This window comes from Ovis aries, chromosome Y, assembly GCF_016772045.2.
Source record: "Ovis aries strain OAR_USU_Benz2616 breed Rambouillet chromosome Y, ARS-UI_Ramb_v3.0, whole genome shotgun sequence".
Classification (NCBI taxonomy): domain Eukaryota; kingdom Metazoa; phylum Chordata; class Mammalia; order Artiodactyla; family Bovidae; genus Ovis; species Ovis aries.
The window spans coordinates 6,018,482-6,036,991 of NC_082741.1; the positions used below are offsets into that span (position 1 = coordinate 6,018,482).

The following is an 18,510-nucleotide window of genomic DNA, read 5'->3' on the forward strand; positions in this document are numbered from 1 at the left end:
TCACTTCCCTTTCCTTTATTTACCATTCCTTTCCCTTGGACTGCAAGGACATCCAACCAGTCCATTCTAAAGGAGATCAGTCCTGGGTGTTCTTTGGAAGGAATGATGCTGAAGCTGAAACTCCGGTACTTTGGCCATCTCATGCAAAGAGTTGACTCACTGGAAATGACTCTGATGCTGGGAGGGATTAGGGGCAGGAGGAGAAGGGGATGACCGAGGATGAGATGGCTGGATGGTATCACCGACTTAATGGACGTGAGTTTGAGTGAACTCCAGGGGTTGGTGATGGACAAGGAGGCCTAGAGTGCTGCGATTCACGGGGTTGCAAAGAGTCGGACACAACTGAGCGAATGAACTGAACTGAACTGAACAGTCAACGAATCCTCAAAAGCTGATCAACAATCTTCCACACGAGGTGTTAATAACGGTCCATTTATTAGTTTCAATACATCAAGATATGTCTTTGTATTGAGAGAAAAATACTACTTGACTGTTTTTGTTTTTGCTTGCTTTTGCCCATGGGAATGCCTTGGCAGACAAGCGAGGTTGGCAAACTACAGCAAGTGGGCAAACCCAGCTCAGCACCTGTTTTTGTACAGCTGGCGAGCACAGAATTGTTCTTACTTTTTTAAATGTGGCTGGCGAAAATAAAATGTCATGACATGAAAGTTATATGAAATTCCAATTTCAGTGTCTGCACGTAATGTTTCATTGGAAAACAGCCGCTTACCTTTATTTATCTCCTATCTATTACTTTTTTTTTCAGGCTACAATGGCCACGAGAGTAGTTGCCACCGAGATCTGAAGGACCACAAAGATGAAAACATTTACTATCAGATCCTCTACAGAAACTGTATATGATGAGAATCAGAATTCCTAACATTATAATGGGCCTCTGAAAGGTGCTAGGTGCATGCCACATGGTCAGTAAACCATGTGTTTATTTCCCTTCAAGTTATAAAGTAAAACTTCTGAGAATAGAACTGTGTTCTTCAATTCGTTTTGTCGTTGTTCAGTTGCTCAGTCGTGTCTGACTCTTGGGGACTACATGGACTGTAGCACACCAGGCCTCCCTGTCCGTCACCATCTCCCGGAGCTTGCTCCAACTCATGTCCATTGAGTCAGTGATGCCAACCAACCATCTCGTCCTCTGTCATCCCCTTCTCCTCCTGCCTTCTCCCTTAATTCTTTTTATAACTTGCAAAATGCACAGACAAAGGCTTCGGAACTTCTCTTGGCACTACTGAGACTGAAGTCAGGAAGCTCCTCACCGTGAGGGAGTCCTATACGTTTTGCGGTTTGTCAGCACCCCTGACCTCCACCCACTAAATGCCAGTAGCTTCCCATCACCAATAGTGACCACCAAAAATGCCTCCCGCCATTGCCAAACATCCCCTGGGGAGCAAAGTCGCTCAGGCTGTGATCTCAAGCAATGCTGGACAGTAAGTCACTGTTCCAAATTACGAAGGAGCTGAAAGCTGCTAATGAAACCTGACTTCATTAAAGGAGGAAAATTTTCCTAATTAATAATAAATGATCTTTATTTATTATTAATTCAGTTCAGTTCAGTTCAGTCGCTCAGTCGTGTCTGACTCTTTGCAACCCCATGAATCACAGCATGCCAGGCCTCCCTGTCCATCACCAGCTCCTGGAGTTCACTCAGAGTCGCGTCCATCGAGTCAGTGATGCCATCCAGCCATCTCATCCTCTGTCGTCCCCTTCTCCTCCTGCCCCCAATCCCTCCCAGCATCAAAGTCTTCTCCAATGAGTCAACTCTTCACATGAGGTGGCCAAAGTATCAGATTGTCAGCTTTAGCATCATTCCTTCCAAAGAAATCCCAGGGCTGATCTCCTTCAGAATGGACTTGTTGAATCTCCTTGCAGTCCAAGGGACTCTCAAGAGTCTTCTCCAACACCACAGTTCAAAACCATCAATTCTTCAGCGCTCAGCCTTCTTCACAATCCAATTCTCACATCCATACATGACTACTGGAAAAACCATAGCCTTGACTAGACGGATCTTAGTTGGCAAAGTAATGTCTCTGCTTTTGAATATGCTATCTAGGTTGGTCATAACTTTTCTTCCAAGGAGTAAACGCCTTTTAATTTCATGGCTGCAATCACCATCTGCAGTGATTTTGGAGCCCAAAAAATAAAGTCTGACACTGTTTCCATTGTTTCCCCATCTATTTCCCATGGAGTGATGGGACCGGATGCCATGATCTTTGTTTTCTGAATGTTGAGCTTTAAGCCAACTTTTTCACTCTCCTCTTTCACTTTCATCAAGACGCTTTTTAGTTCCTCTTCACTTTCTGCCATAAGGGTGGTGTCATCTGCATATCTGAGGTTATTGATATTTCTCCCTGCAATCTTGATTCCAACTTGTGTTTCTTCCAGTCCAGCATTTCTCATGATGTACTCTGCATAGAAGTTAAGTAAGCAGGGTGATAATATACAGCCTTGATGTACTCCTTTTCCTATTTGGAACCAGTCTATTGTTCCATGTCCAGTTCTAACTATTGCTTCCTGGCCTGCATACAGATTTCTCAAGAGGCAGGTTGCAAAAAGAGATAAGAAAGCCTTCTTCAGCGACCAATGCAAAGAAATAGAGGAAAAGAACAGAATGGGAAAGACTAGAGATCTCTTCAAGAAAATTAGAGATACCAAGGGAACATTTCATGCAAAGATGGACTCGATACAGGACAGAAATGGTCTGGACCTAACAGAAGCCAAAGACATTAAGAAGAGATGGCAAGAATACACAGAAGAACTGTACAAAAAGGATCTTCACGACCAGGATAATCACGATGGTGTGATCACTCATCCAGAGCCAGACATCCTGGAATGTGAAGTCAAGTGGGCCTTAGGAAGCATCACTATGAACAAAGCTAGTGGAGGTGATGGAATTCCAGTAGAGCTATTTCAAATCCTGAAAGATGATGCTGTGAAAGTGCTGAACTCAATATGCCAACAAATTTGGAAAACTGAGCAGTGGCCACAGGACTGGAAAAAGTCAGTTTTCATTCCAAACCCAAAGAAAGGCAATGCCAAAGACTGCTCAAACTACTGCACAATTGCACTCATCTCACACACTAGTAAAGTAATGCTCAAAATTCTCCAAGCCAGGCTTCAGCAATATGTGAACCGTGAACTTCCTGATGTTCAAGCTGGTTTTCGAAAAGGCAGAGGAACCAGAGATCAGATTGCCAACATCTGCTGGATCATAGAAAAAGCAAGAGAGTTCCAGAAAATCATCTATTTCTGCTTTCTTGACTATGCCAAAGCCTTTGACTGTGTGGATCACAATAGACTGTGGAAAATTATTAATTAGGAAATAATTAATTACCCGCCTCCTGAGAAATCTGTATGCAGGTCAAGAAGCAACAGTTAGAAGCAGACAGGGAACAATGGACTGGTTCCACATTGGGAAAGGAGTCCTTCAAGGCTGTATAATGTCCCCCTGCTCATTTGACTTGCAAGTGGAGAACATCAAGCAAAAGGTCGGTGTGGATGAAGCACGAGCTGGCATCGTGACTGCAGAGAGGAAGAGAAAGGTCAACAGCCTCAGATATGCAGATGACACCGCCCTTAGGGCAGAGAGTGAAGAGGAGCTACACAGCCTCTTGATGAATGGGAAAGAGAGTGAAAAAGCTGGCTTAAGACTCAACATTCAGAAAATGAAGATCATGGAATCCAGTCCCATCACTTCATGGCAAACAGATGGGGAAACAGTAGAAACCGTGAGAGACTTTATTTTCTCGGGCTCCAAAGTCACTGCCGATGGTGACCGCAGCCATGAAATTAGAAGACACTTGCTCTTTGGAAGAAAAGCTTTGACAAACCTAGAGAGCATATTAAAAAAAAAAAAAAAAAAACACACAGAGGCATTACTGACATAAGGACCGTACAGTCAAAGCAAACGTTTTTCTAGTGGTCATGTATGGATGTCAGAGTTGGACCATAAAGAAAGCTGAGTGCTGAATAACTGATGCTTTTGAACTGTAGTGTTTCAGAAGACTCCTGAGAGTCCCTTGGACTGCAAGGAGATCCAACCAGTCCATCCTAAAGGAGATTAGTCCTGAATAGTCATTGGAAGGGCTGATGCTGAAGGTGAAACTCCAATCCTCTGGCCACCTGATGCAAAGAGCTGACTTATTGGAAAAGACCCTGATGCTGGGTAAGACTGAAGGCAGGAGGAGAAGGGGACGACAGAGGATGTGATGGTTAGATGGCATCACTGACTCGATGGACATGAGTCTAAGCAAGCTCCGGGAGTTGGTGATGGACAGGGAAGCCTGGTGTGCTGCAGTCCATAAGGTCGCAAAGAGTCAGACACGACTGAGAAACTGGACTAAACTGAATAAACTGATTATGCTACATTACTCAGGTACAAAATGGGTTATATAACCTTTTTTTCCCTGAAGGCAGTACAGTAAGGATGTACTTTGAAGGAGGAAGAAAATGTAATGTATACATTTCACTCATGGATCATTCATAAACACTTAATGAGCACCAGCCAGAATGGCTATCATAAAATACATCCATAAACAGTAAATAAAGGAGAAGGTGTGGGGAAAAGGGAACCCTCCTGCACTGTTGGTGGGGATGTAAACTGGTACAGCCACTATGGAGAACAGTATGCTGCTGCTGCTGCTAAGTCGCTTCAGTCGTGTCCGACTCTGTGCGACCCCATAGACGGCAGCCCACCAGGCTCCCCCGTCCCTGGGACTCTCCAGGCAAGAACACTGGAGTGGGGTGCCATTTCCTTCTCCAATGTATGAAAGTGAAAAGTGAAAGCGAAGTCGCTCAGTTGTGTCGGAGAACAGTATGGAGGGTCCTTAAAAAACTAAAACTAGAGCTATGGCTCTGCCCCCTGGAGAATGAAATGGCAACCCACTCCAGTATTCCTGCCTAGAAAATGCCATGGACGGAGGAGCCTGGTGGGCTACAGTGCATGCAGTTGCAAAGAGTCAGACGCGACTGAAGCAACTTAGCATATGCACACGACCCTGAAATCCCACTCCTGGGCATATATCCAGAGGAAAACCTGACCCAAGAGGATACGCACACCCCAGTGTTCAGTGCAGCGCTATTCACAGCAGCAAAGACATGGAAACGACTCAAACGTACACCAGCAGATGAAAGAATATAGATACCGTGGCACATATATAAAGTGGAAGATTACTCGCCATTTCAAAGAAGGAAATCATACCATCCGCAGCAACATCTATGGACCTAGAGCTTGTCACGCTAAGTGAAACTAAGTCAGATGGAGAGGGAGAAAGACACTATGACCTACCTTAGATGTAGAATCTACAAAGAAATTATACAAATGAACTGCTTACAAAACAGACAGAGATGAACAGACCCAGAAAACAAACTTATGGTTGCCAGGGAGAAGATAAGTCAGTGAGTTTGGGATAGACATGTACTCTGCTATATGTAACATGGAGAACCAACAAGGACCTGCTGTCCAGCACAGGGAACTCTGCTCAATCCTCTGTAATAAACTTATGGTTCCCAGGGGAGAAGGATGGGGGAAGGGAGAGTTAGGGAGTTTGGGATGGACATAGACACACTGGTATGTTTAACATGGAGAGCCAGCAAGGACCTGCTGAACAGCACAGGGAACTCTGCTCAATACTCTGTAATAACCTTATGGTTCCCAGGGAGGAAGGATGGGGGAAGGGATAGTTAGGGAGTTTGGGATGGACACGCACACACTGCTGTATTTAACATGGAGAACCAGCAAGGACCTGCTGAACAGCACAGGGAACTCTGCTCAGTGTCATGTGGCAGCCTGGATGGGAGGGGAGTTTGTGGGAGAAGGGATGCATGTATACGTATGGCTGAATCACTTCAATGTTCACCTGAAACTGTCACAACATTGTTTGTTAATCAGCTATACCCCAATACAAAATAAAAAGTTGGAAAAAAAAAAAAAGACAAATGCTCGGTAAGCAACGACTCCATACCCAAACACGGTTCTAGGCTTCAAGATCCCACAATGAACAAAGCGTGATACAATCAATGGCTGCCTGGAGCTTCTTTTCTGCTGAAGGAGACAGAATTGCAGAGGCAAAGAAATAGGTATATAAAATGACAAGGGTGTAGTATGGCCGAGGACACTGTAAAGGGGTGGGAGGTGATACGGGAGGGCAAGGCTGAGGAGGTGGCATTTGTGCTGAGATGTGAATCGGGGGTGGGGGGGGTGGCGGGGGCGGTGGTGCATGGTGAGTTGGGTGTCTATGGGAGAAGCCTCCTGGGAGGAAGTAAAAGACATGTTGAAGGGGGCTGAACACAGGAGGAAGTGGAGAGAGACCACAGGCAGATGAGACAGTGTTTACACTGAAGGAGATGCTTAGACATTAAAGGGCGTGAGGCAAATGGCAGCATGATTCCGACTACATGTGTAAAGGGTCTTTCCAGCACCCACATGCACACAGTAGAATGTGGGAGACCCGAGAGCATGCTCACAGACTGGTCCAGACAAGACATGCTGGCAGGCTGGACAAGGCTGGCAACTGGATGGGGGGAAGAACCCATGTTCTGGAAAGATCCTGATGGTGACCAACTTTGCAGACGCAACCAGAACTAGTTAGAAACTGTGTACTTTCTATAAAAAGCAGAGACATCCCTTTGCCAACAAAGGTCTGTATAGACAAGGCTATGTTTTTTCCAGTAGTCATGTGTGGATATGAGAGTTGGACCATAAAGAAGTCTGAGCACCAAAGAATTGGTGCTTTTGAACTGTGGTGCTGGAGAAGACTCTTGAGGGTCCCTTGGACTGCGAGGAGATCCAACCAGTCCATCCTAAAGGAGATCAGTCCTGAATATTCACGGGAAGGACTGATGCTGAAGCCGAAGCTCCAATGCTTTGTCCACCTGATGTGAAGAGTCGACTCATCGGAAAAGACCCTGATGCTGGGAAAGATTGAGGGCAGGAGGAGAAGGGGACAACAGAGGATGAGATGGTTGGATGGCATCACTGACTCAATGGACATGAGTTTGAGCAAACTCGGGGAGATAGTGAAGGACAGGGAAGCCTGGCGTGCTGCAGTCCACGGGGTCGCAAAGACTCGGACACGACTTAGCCACTGAACAACAACTTTCTATGAAATATTCTGTAAACTTTATCTTTTAACATACACTCAGTTACGTCATCAGCATAACTTTTAGACTTGGTGGGGTTTTTTTTAACTCTTTTGTCCCAATATTTGCTCAAAACTGTTTTTAAAGCTGTAGATCTTCATTCAAGACCACAATGGAGACAGCATTCCCAACTTGAGTTGCCACTATCAGTGTGCTTGCCTGGGAAGTCCAATGGGCAGAGAATCCTGGCTGGCCACCGTCCACTGGATGACAAAGAGTCAGGCACGACTTAGTGACTAAACCACCACCCACCCGGTTTGCTGAGTTATTTCAGGACCATTATCCAATATGTGTGTGCCTGATTTTCCCCACGTGTAAAATGGAGTTATCATCGCTTACCCTTCACTCCATTAACCAGAAGATCAAGAGGAAAAGCTTACACGGTGCTTCAAGTCTCAAAAGAAACTCCAACTATCTGCGAATGTACCCAGTGATAATATCCAAAGGAGATCAACTCTGATTAACATGTAAGGTTCATCCCCACGGATTCAGACTCAAGACAACCCTGAAAGTTACGTCAGTTTTGTAATATAGTCCAAAGGTTCTGGTGGAATTAGCCGTGACTTATTGATTCATTTTTGCTTTCAGGCAAAAGGAATTGATTTCTGTTCTTGTGAAATTCAGTCTCTCATGTCAGCCTGGATCATCCAATTATGAAATATGGTTCAACAATCTGTATTCCCCAGAGCTGTAATGTTCTTTAATTAGGGTATTTTAGAAGCAGTTCAAATGAATCTCTCCCATTCAAATTTCAAATGTATAAAAAAGAATTAATCTCTTGATGGGGTAAGGATAAAAGGGGTGCTAAGTACAAATACTACAGATACAAAAAATTACCATCATATGAAGGAAAGTTATGACCAACCTAGACAGCATATTAAAAAGCAGAGATATTACTTTGCCAACAAAGGTCCATCTAGTCAAGGCTATGGTTTTTCCAGTGGTCATGTATGGATGTGAGAGTTGGACTGTGAAGAAAGTTGAGCACTGAAGAATTGATGCTTTTGAACTGTGGGTTGGAGAAGACTCTTGAGAGTCCCTTGGACTGCAAGGAGATCCAACAAGTCCATCCTAAAGGAGACCAGTCCTGGATGTTCATTGGAAGGACTGCTACTGAGGCTGAAACTCCAGTACTTTGGCCACCTCATTCGAAGAGTTGACTCACTGGAAAAGACCCTGATGCTGGGAGGGATTGGGGGCAGGAGGAGAAGGGGACAACAGAGGATGAGATGGCTGGATGGCATCACTGACTCGATGGACATGAGTTTGGGTGAATTCCGGGAGTTGGTGATGGACAGGGAGGCTTAGCGTGCTATGATTCATGGGGTTGCAAAGAGTCAGACATGACTGAGCAACTGAACTGAACTGAATACCCAACCAACAAAACTGGAAAAAAAAAACTAATTATGAAATTTAGTCACATGGTCATATTTTCTTACACACACACACACAATCTTTTTCTGTAATGATGACATAAACAAATTCAACACTAGTTGAAGAACAATTAATATAACAGATACCAGAAAATGTCTTATCAGGGCCAATGTTTGCGATCCTATATAAAAAGGAAAAGGATTGTAAACCAGACATTCCATTTCTGCCCAGAATCTAGAGAGTCAGAGGTAAGCAAAGCTTGCTTTCACCAAATTATTTCACATTCACACGATTATACAATTTTGACTGTAAAATAAAAGAAGGCTTTAACTTTCAGTCTAATAGTAGCACCCGCGAAAGAAATTTCAGCAAACTCTACCACGATCGCAAAGCACTCCAGTATGTACAGCAGGTTTCAACTGTATTCACTTATACTATCTGAATATAAAGCCAACTTTCAGACTAGAGCTGAAGCATATACTACATGTATATTACATATATACACACATACAGATTTTTATAGCTTATGATGTTTTTGGACTGAGAAATTTATGCCATCAAACATAGGAATGAGAATAATGTGAAACTTAGAACATGGGTGTGCAACAAGAAATACTCAGAAACAGAAAAGAGGCTGCTTGCTTAAAGAATCGAATTACTTAACGACCAGTTCCTGCACACAAAGTAAACACACACAAAATAACTTAGCTGTAAGTCGAATGCATTAAGTCTTCTGGTGGAATCAGAAGATGTTTTCTCCTTAAAAACATTTTTGACTAAAATAACTAGAGAATGGAGAGACAAATAAGGTAATATATAGAAATACTGATACATACATCTTGATTGCAGCAGTGACTACATTAACGGAATCTATCCAAGTGATAAAAATGTTACAAAACTATATTAATACATCCCTTGCACCAATGATGATTATCTGCTTTTGATACTGTGCTACGAATATATAAGGTATAAACATTGGTGGAAAGAGAGTGAACAGTACATGTGATTTCTCTCCACTAGCTTTGCACCTTCCTGTGACTCTACACTTATTCCAAAATTAATTTTTAAAAAAATACTGATACAGTTGTAGGGCACATACCTTTGAACATTGCTTGTGATTCTGGCACCAAACCAGGGAACCATTGTTCTGCAAAACGAAAAAGGAAACATTGACTCGTTAGATACTTTTCTATTTGAAAACTGCATACACCTGTGCTTTAATATAATTTAAAAATATCAGCCCTAATCAAAGACCAACTTGCCACCCTGCTATGTCTTTCTTCCGAAAACAGAAAAGTGTGTTTCTAATGGAAATCGTGTTTTGCCCTTGACTTCATGATACAAACACATATAAAATAATGAAGAATTTCAAGCTGTTCTGGGAAGGAAAAGTGTGTGAGCCATCTCTCAGGGGTGTGCTGAGTGATCAAATACAGACCAGCAGGAAAATGACCTGCAGAGGTGTCTTCCTGGAGGCTTTTCAATTTCAACTAATCAGTAAAAAGAGTTTGAGCCTGGAAGTCAGATACCATGTGAAAAATGTTCTCTCTCTCTCTCTTTCCCCCTTCTCTGGATGTGTGACTCTGGACAAGGGGCTTGTCTGTCCCTCAGTTCATCCGCCTGTAAAGCATAAAGACATTAGCTCTTGCATGTGGTCAGTGGTATAAGTAAGTGAGGGGATATGCACAAACCACTCAAACACACCAAATGCCAGGATTAGGATTTATTCAAATTCAAATTTATTTTATTGAAGTCTAGCTGATTTATAATGTTGTGTTAATTTCTGCTGTACAGAGTGACTTTGTTATACATACATATATATATACACATATATATACACACATTTTTTTCATATTCTTTTCCATCATGCTTTATCAGAGGATATTGAGTGAATGAGCACTGATGCTGAAGCTGAAATTCCAATTCCTTGGCCACCTGATGCAAAGAGCTGACTCACTGCCAAAGACCCTGATTCTGGGAAAGATTGAAGGCGGGAACAGAAGGGGAGAACAGAGGATGAGATGGTTGGATGGCATCACCGACTCAACAGACATGAGTTTGAGTAAACTCGGGGAGTTGGTGATGGACAGGGAGGCCTGGCGCTCTGCAGTCCATGGAGTTGCAAAGAGTCGGACATGACTGAGCAACTGAACTGAACTGATTGAGTACAGTTCCCTGCGTTCTACAGTAGAACCTTGTTTATCCATCCTATATATATATGCGTGTTTCCATCTGCTAACCCAAAACTCCCAAGTTGTCCCTCTCCACCACCCCACCCCCTTGACAACCATCAGTCTGTCCTCTACGTCTGTGAGTCTCTTTCCACACATTCGTGTCGCATTTTAGATTCTACATGTAAGTGACAGCCTACGATCTTTCTCTATCTGACTTATTTCACTTACGTGATGATCTCGGCATCCATCCATGTTGCTGCCAATGGCCTTATCTCATTGTTTTCTGTGGCTGACTAGTATTTTATTCTATATATAATTTTCTTTACCCACTCATCTGTTGATGGATATTTACATTGCTTCCATATCTTGGCTATTGTAAATAGTGACACCATGAACATAGGGGTGCACGCATCTTTTTGGAATTACAGTTCTATAGGACTATGATTTATTATCCTTAGATTCTGAATTTCTGTCTGAAACTTGTCCTCATACATGACTAAAATTTTGGTTGGATTATGATACTTTACATCAGACTGTGCTAGGCTGGGATAGGTTGGGAGAGCTCATGGAAATGGTCACCTGGTAATTAAGACGCTGTGACCTCCTGTTCTCTGAAGTTCAAAGTTAGCTACGAGATTAAAGTAGCCCATTACCTATGGCTGAATGCCTAAACTTTTAATTTTAAGAATATCATAGTGAATAAAATAGTACCACCTTTGTTTGCACTCAAAAGAACACTGAACCAATAAAATACCTTTTGAAAAATATTCTTATTACAAAATTGATACATAATTCACATATGCAAAATTCACTCATTTAAACTGAAAAATTCAGTGGTTTTTAATAGAAAGGCAGTGCTACCATCATCACGGATTGTTGGACTTTTTCATCACCTCTGACACAAAACTGTCCATTTTGCAGGCCCTCTCCTCCGACTCTGACAGCCACTAACATCCATTCTTTCTCTAGAAATTTCCTTACTCTGGACACTTCGTGTAAATGGAACCAGAACATACGTAGTCTTCTGTGTCTGGATCATTTCACTTCATCACGTTTTACATTGTGCTCTTGAGAGTCTCTTGGACAGCAAGGAGATCAAACCAGTCCATCCTAAAGGAAAGCCATCGTGAATATTCACTGGAAGGACGGAAGCTGAAGCTCCAGTACTTGATGCAAAGAGCTGACTCATTGGAAAAGACCCTGATGCTGGGAAAGACTAGAGGCAGGAGGAGAAGTGGGTGACAGAGGATGAGATGGCATCACTGACTCGATGCACAGGAGTTTGAGCAAGCTCCAGGAGAAATAGGAGAGGACAGAGAAGCCTGGCATTCTGCAGTCCATGAGGCAGCGAACAGTCGGACACAACTTAGCAACCGAACAGCAGTCTTTTTGCTTCATCCCCACTGTCACATACATCAATACTTCATCCACCCTTTTTTCACCGTCAGATTATATTGTACGGATATCTGCTCTTCCATTCACAATAACACATCTTCCTAATGCAGGATTCTCAAAATCACTGGGTAGGTCTCAACTGTTTAGGATTAGAAATTTCCCTCTTCTATCTAAAAATCATTGGGCTAAAAGATCTCTGTCCTGCAGGAAAGCTTTCCCCATTAAGTGTCTCTGTCATACTAACTCAAGTCTCCTTCACAAGCTTAACTCCCCCAAATTGCTGAATGCCCCTAACAATTTTAGATAATCTGGTATTAACCTCCTTACCCCCTCGCTGAGCTGCACTCATCCTCAGTGGGCACTGATATCTCCCTACATTATCAATGCCTACCAATCCACCAATAAGGGCTGGAGCTGTGTATGAACAGCTTGGACTGAGGTCAGGCATGGTCTTTTGTAGGCTTGATATCAGAGAAATAAGAATTTAATAGACTGGGTGGGGGCCAAAGCTGGACAAATTTAATTACTGGCAATAATGTGTTCAAGAAAGAGGCCATTATGGAAAAACCCAGTGTTTTTCATAAAAACTGGTGACAGTGTTCACAAGGGCTTTAGGCAGATCAAGGTATTGGTCACAAGCCGACTGTGCTGTGTTCAGACACGTCTCAGTCATGTCTGAGTCTTTCCGAGTCCAGGGACTATAGCCCGCCAGACTCCTCTCTCTGAGAGATTTCCCAGGCAAGAATACTGGAGTCGGGTAGCCATTCCCATCTCCACGACATCTTGCTGGAGATACAGGGATCGAACCTTCCAAGGACCAGGTCCGGCAGACCACAGCCTGACCCCAACTTGAGTGCCCTGCGCTCACGCCCCAGATATGGGAACCAGTGAGGTTCCCTCCAAAAAGACACAGGGCTAAAGTGAATGGACTCCCAACCTTGGAGACCAGGTCGAGGCCAGATCTTGACCACCTGCTTCAGCAAGGTCATGGTCTGAGGGGGCCTTCCCTGGTGGCTCAGATAGACAAGCATCTTCCTGCCAGTGCAGGAGGCCCTGGGCTGGGAAGAGCCCCTGGAGACGGGAAAGGCTACCCACTCCAGTGTTCTTGGGCTTCCCTTGTGGCTCAGCTGGTAAAGAATCCTCCCACAATGTGGAAGACTTGGGTTTGATCCCTAGGTCAGGAAGATCCCCTGGAAAAGGGAATGGCAACCCAGTGCAGTATTCTTGCCTGCGAAATCCCATGGATGGAAGAGCCTGGCGGGGCTACAGTCCATGGGGTTGCAAAGAGTCGGACACGACTGAGCGACTCCATGACAACAACAGTGTGGTCTGAAGACCCTCTGCCTCCGAGTCAGGTCAGCGCATCCTGCCCCTTGCCCTGGGATCCCTGACCTGGGACCGGCTTCCACCAGCCTCCCCTCCTGGTCTTCTTTCTCCTGGACACACGGGCAGGCCCTCTGCAGCTCTGCCTCTGCTCTTGAGAGATGCATCACACACCCTCCTGCTCTAGGATCTCTTTTCCCTGCCCTGAGTCTTAAGCTCCTCAATGGGAGTGTGCTCCTGGAGACAGGGATTCCTGTTTCCAATCCGCCTGAAACCTTCACGCTGGCAACTGGGCCAGCTTCTTAGGCCAATTGCAAGGGTGCCCAGGGCTGCAGAAGCAGGCATGGCAACTGCTCCCTGCCCCCAGTGATGGGCTGACAAAAATATTACCAGCGGGGTCATACGCCACTGACCTGAGTACTATCGATAAATAGCATGATTGAGACAGTACAAGCATCTGCACACACACACATCCTGCAGCCAGCGGTGAAACTCAGCTGTGAGTGCCATGGTGAAGAAAAGCGAGGGAGACGGACAGAGAGACTGAGAGCGGGCCGGGAATGAAATCTCCAGATGTATAAACCACAAGGAGAGTAGGAATCGGACCAGAGGGCTCCCAACATGGTAAGCTCAGACAATATCAGATCGGGTGGGGCGGCTGGAGCAGGGAATAGGCGAGGAGATGGGGTGAACACGCAGGAAGTGGAGCCGGTTACAAATTCCTGGAAAGAACACTTTTCACTTAGTATATGTCTTAGGATTAAAAAAAAAAATAAAAAAACAACAACAACATAGATTAGAGCTGTGAGAAGCTCCGTTCATGGCACATCTTGGTTAGAATCCTTCTGTTCGCTTTGGAGGTAAAATGGTCAAACCTCAACAACAGACGAATCCAGGGAAGGGTGCTTTCAGCTGCCTGACAAACGCAAACACGACTGCCAGCCCCAGGCTGAAACACACATTGCTGCCGGTCCCATTGGCCTGCACACCCTATCCCAGCAGCCACTGAGCCCATCTATCACTGACGTTGTCCTGGGATTTAATACCAACGCATTTCCTCCACCGAAGCACTTTCATTTGAGGCCAAATTTCCCATTAATCACAAAAAATGAAACGCTGTCCTTAGAAAGAAATATTGGGGGCAACAGCAAGCAGGCATGAAAGGTTTATTATGATTATAATCGTTAACTTTTTTATTACAAAAGATAGGATGTCATAGCTTGCTGGGGAAGATTAAAAAGATAATCCATGTAAAGAGTTTAGCAAAATGGTTGGCACAGAGTTAGATGTTTAAAAAAAAAAAAAAGATGATTGTGATTATAAATTTTACTATGTTTGCCATTATTTTTGTTCTGAGAAGTAGAAGAGTAATCCTGGACTGTCAAACTCCCAGCTCCCGTGTATAACACGCATCCTATGCTAACTGGTTTCATCTTATTAGCGAGGCTCAGAGGGTGAGGGGGTTTGGGGTACTGAGATGGGTCGGGTTGGGGTGGGAAGAACCATGTTTTCTTCCCTTCAGCTCAGTTCAGTTCAGTCGCTCAGTCGTGTCTGAGTCTTTGCGACCCCATGGACTACAGCACACCAGGCCTCCCTGTCCATCACCAACTCCCAGAGTTTACTCAAACTCATGTCCATTGAGTTGGTGATGCCATCCAACTCTCTCATCCTCCATCGTACCCTTCTCCTCCTGCCCTCAATCTTGCCCAGCATCAGGGTCTTTTCCAATGAGTCAGCTCTTCCCTGAGTGGTAGCAATTTTCCAACATTTGTCAATGTGATAAGAGGACAACTGCTTTAATTGCCTTTGACTGGCCATTTGTATTTCCTCTACGGTGAACTGTCTCTTCATTTTACCATTTCCATTTTGGAGAGTCCACCCTCTTCTCAGATACTGTAGCAGCTATTAGTACCCATTAGACTTAGTAATAATTTGCCTGTTACTTACTGCTTTAAATAAAAGGTTTCCAGTACATTGTTTGTCTTTTGAATTTACTCATGGAGTTTTCTCCACGTAGAAATTTTCTACACACACACACACATTCACATTTCCCCACCCAAAGTGTCTCTATTTCCTTTTGGGATTTTGAGTTTCCTGTTTTCTTTAAAACAATTGCCCCCCGCCACCCCCACCCATGACAAGGTTTTGCAGCTGCCCTATGCTTTTGGTTTTATCAATCAGCATCTTCCACACAATTTATCTCTACAAAGAACTTCTAAGAACGCTGCCTAATGGCATGGCGGATGTCTGTAAACCCCCGATTAGCTGCAGCCACTGTGTTTAGGCCAGGTGTGCATGAACACCCCACCATCCACCTATGCAGCTTACCTGGAATGCTCTCTGAGCAGAAGAGCAATGGAAAAATATAAAAACCCAGAGCATTTCAACATCCTGCCCAGGGGGAAGTCTTTAGCCGGATTACAATAGCATTCACCAGTTAAGCCACTTGACAACAAAAAATAAAATACAGTATCTGCAATAAAGTCTCACTCTGGCTGAAAGCCAGCAAAAATAAAGAGCCAAAGTACATTAGGCATGAAAGATATTTGCCTCTAGAATCATCACTTTAACCTCCAGGTAGCATCAGACAGTGGGACTTTGGTAATTATAGAAAGATTACATCCGTATTTTATTGGTTTAACGAGATCAAACATGAATGCCAGTCAGTCCAACTTTCAAAGAGTTTATGTAAGTTCAGTCAGCTGCACCCAGACACTATTTCCATGATATTTTCAAAGCCGCTTCATTTCTAGCCTTTTGATTTTTTCCCTTCAAGAAAAAAAAAATAATTCTTCAAAAGCTTCAAGTAAAGAAAACACTTCACTCAAAGACGACCCACAAGGGAAGGATAAAGACAGATGAAAACTAGCTATCTCAATACAGTCATTTGCCGAGAAAAAAAGAGAATTAGAACAGATCCCCCTTGTTTTGGAGGTGATGCTGTGGCATACCCCCTAAGGACTAACCAGGGTGCAGTTTCAGGTACGTGACACTGAACAAGTGCCCAACAGCAAGACGGAACATCTGACCTGAAACCATTCCAGACAGCCCAGCACAGACCGAAGCTTAACAGATCAGCCCTTTGAAACCACAATATCATTAGCTGTGACTCCACTGATTTTCTTTTCATGGAAAAAAGAGGGCATGGATTGAAATTTAGGAATTTCCTTTTAATCCAGAATATTTTTCTATGACCTTGGAATTAAGAAACAAAATACCTGATTTCACTCATCGTTGCAAGGATATTCCGTTGTATTGTTGATACACTCACAGCCTCCTCACATATTCAACAGCAGCTAAGAGGCGTGTTCAAGAGACTTCGACTGAGACTGAACATTTTCATGGCTCAAAGTATCAAAAAATTTTTTTAACATTTATTTATTTGGCTGCACCCGTTCTTACTTACAGCAAGCAGATCTTCAATTGCAGCATGCAAACTCTTAACTTGGCCCATGTGCAAACTATTTCCCTGAGCGGGGATCGATCTCAGGCCACTCGCACCGGGAGCACAGAGTCTTGGCCATTGGACCACCAGCAAAGTCCTTCAAAGCACTTTTTTTTAAAATGAGTCTTTGCTAGTGATCATCACAACTATACATTCATTCTAAATGTGTCTCAGGAAACTTAAACACATATTGCTAAGTGAAAGAAGTCAATCTGAAAAGGCTACACATTGTATGATCCCAGCTTTGCAATGTTCTGCTGCTGCTAAGTCACTCCAGTCATGTCTGACTCTGGGCAGCCCACCAGGCTCCCCCGTCCCTGGGATTCTCCGGGCAAGAACACCGGAGTGGGTTGCCACTTCCTTCTCCAATGCATGAAAGTGGAAAGTGAAAGTGAAGTCGCTCAGTCGTGTCTGACTCTTAGCGACCCCATGGACTGCAGCCCACCAGGCTCCTCCGTCCATGGGATTTTCCAGGCAAGAGTACCGGAGCGGGGTGCCATCGCCTTCTCCAGTTCCAACGTTCTAGGAAAGGCGAAACTATGGAGACGGTAAACGGATCAGAGGTGGCCAGGGGTTGTGGGCAGGGAGGGATGAACAGGTAGAATACAGAGGATTTTTAGGGCTAGGAACCAACTCTGTGACACTGTCGTGGTGGACACATGTCATTAGACATGTGTCCAACACTCACAGATTGTACAACAAGATGAACCCTGATGCAAATTGTGGCCCTGGGGCGATGACAGTGTGTCAGTGAAGGTTCCTTAGCATAGCAGAGGTACCACTAGGGTGCGATGTTGGTAACGAGGGAGGCTGTGCACATATGGGGTCATGGCGTGAATGGGAACTCTTGGTACTTCCTGCTCAATTTTTTTGTGAAGCTGCTGTTGCTGCTGCTAAGTCGCTTCAGTTGTGTCCGACTCTGTGCGACTCCATAGATGGCAGCCCACCAGGCTCCAGTCCCTGGGATTCTCCAGGCAAGAACACTGGAGTGGGTTGCCATTTCCTTCTCCCTTTGTGAAGATGAAAAGCTCTAAAACAAAATCTACTTAAAGAGGAAAAAAAAAGCTCAATGTTTATATTTGTTGTTTATAGTACAAGCTCTTTTGTTATGGATTATCCTCAGTAACAGAGAAGGCAATGGCACCCCACTCCAGTACTCTTGCCTGGAAAATCCCAGGGACTGCAGTCCATGGGATCGCTAAGAGTCAGACACGACTGAGCAACTTCACTTCACTTTCACATCCTCAGTAAACAAGCAACCTTTTCATTAACCCTTCCCCATAAATTTCCCTCTACATTCGACAACTATCTCCCAGTGAACTGAATTCTACAGGAAAACAGTATCTGACCACACAAACCTACCCCCTCAAATGCCCAGCCCTCCCCTGTGGCCCCCACCACTGGAACCCAGGGTCTGGCCACATTCTTTACCTCATTTCCTGACACCTGGCATCCTGTCCAGGAATGAAAACCTCTGTTAAGTGCTGTTCTCCCATCCGGGACTTGTCTGCTCCCCAAGGCTACGTCCATGCCACTTCTTCCAGGAAGCCCTCCCTGATGCCTGACTCCCTGACTATGACAGCTCCCCAGTGGCACATGCCCTGGGCCTCCCTGCACTTCTGTTCCAAAGCACTCTAGATGGTGGTC

General features: G+C 44.4%; 1 protein-coding gene across 2 annotated transcripts in view; it reads right to left on the reverse strand.

Moving 5' to 3' along the window:
• Positions 1-18,510, reverse strand: part of LOC101118853 (anosmin-1) — a 219,935-nt gene that overhangs the window by 166,961 nt on the left and 34,464 nt on the right. For both annotated transcript variants that reach the window (XM_060408636.1, XM_060408635.1), the window contains exon 2: positions 9,626-9,673. In XM_060408636.1, the coding sequence (XP_060264619.1) occupies positions 9,626-9,673 (48 nt within the window). The remainder of the gene's footprint in view (positions 1-9,625; positions 9,674-18,510) is intronic.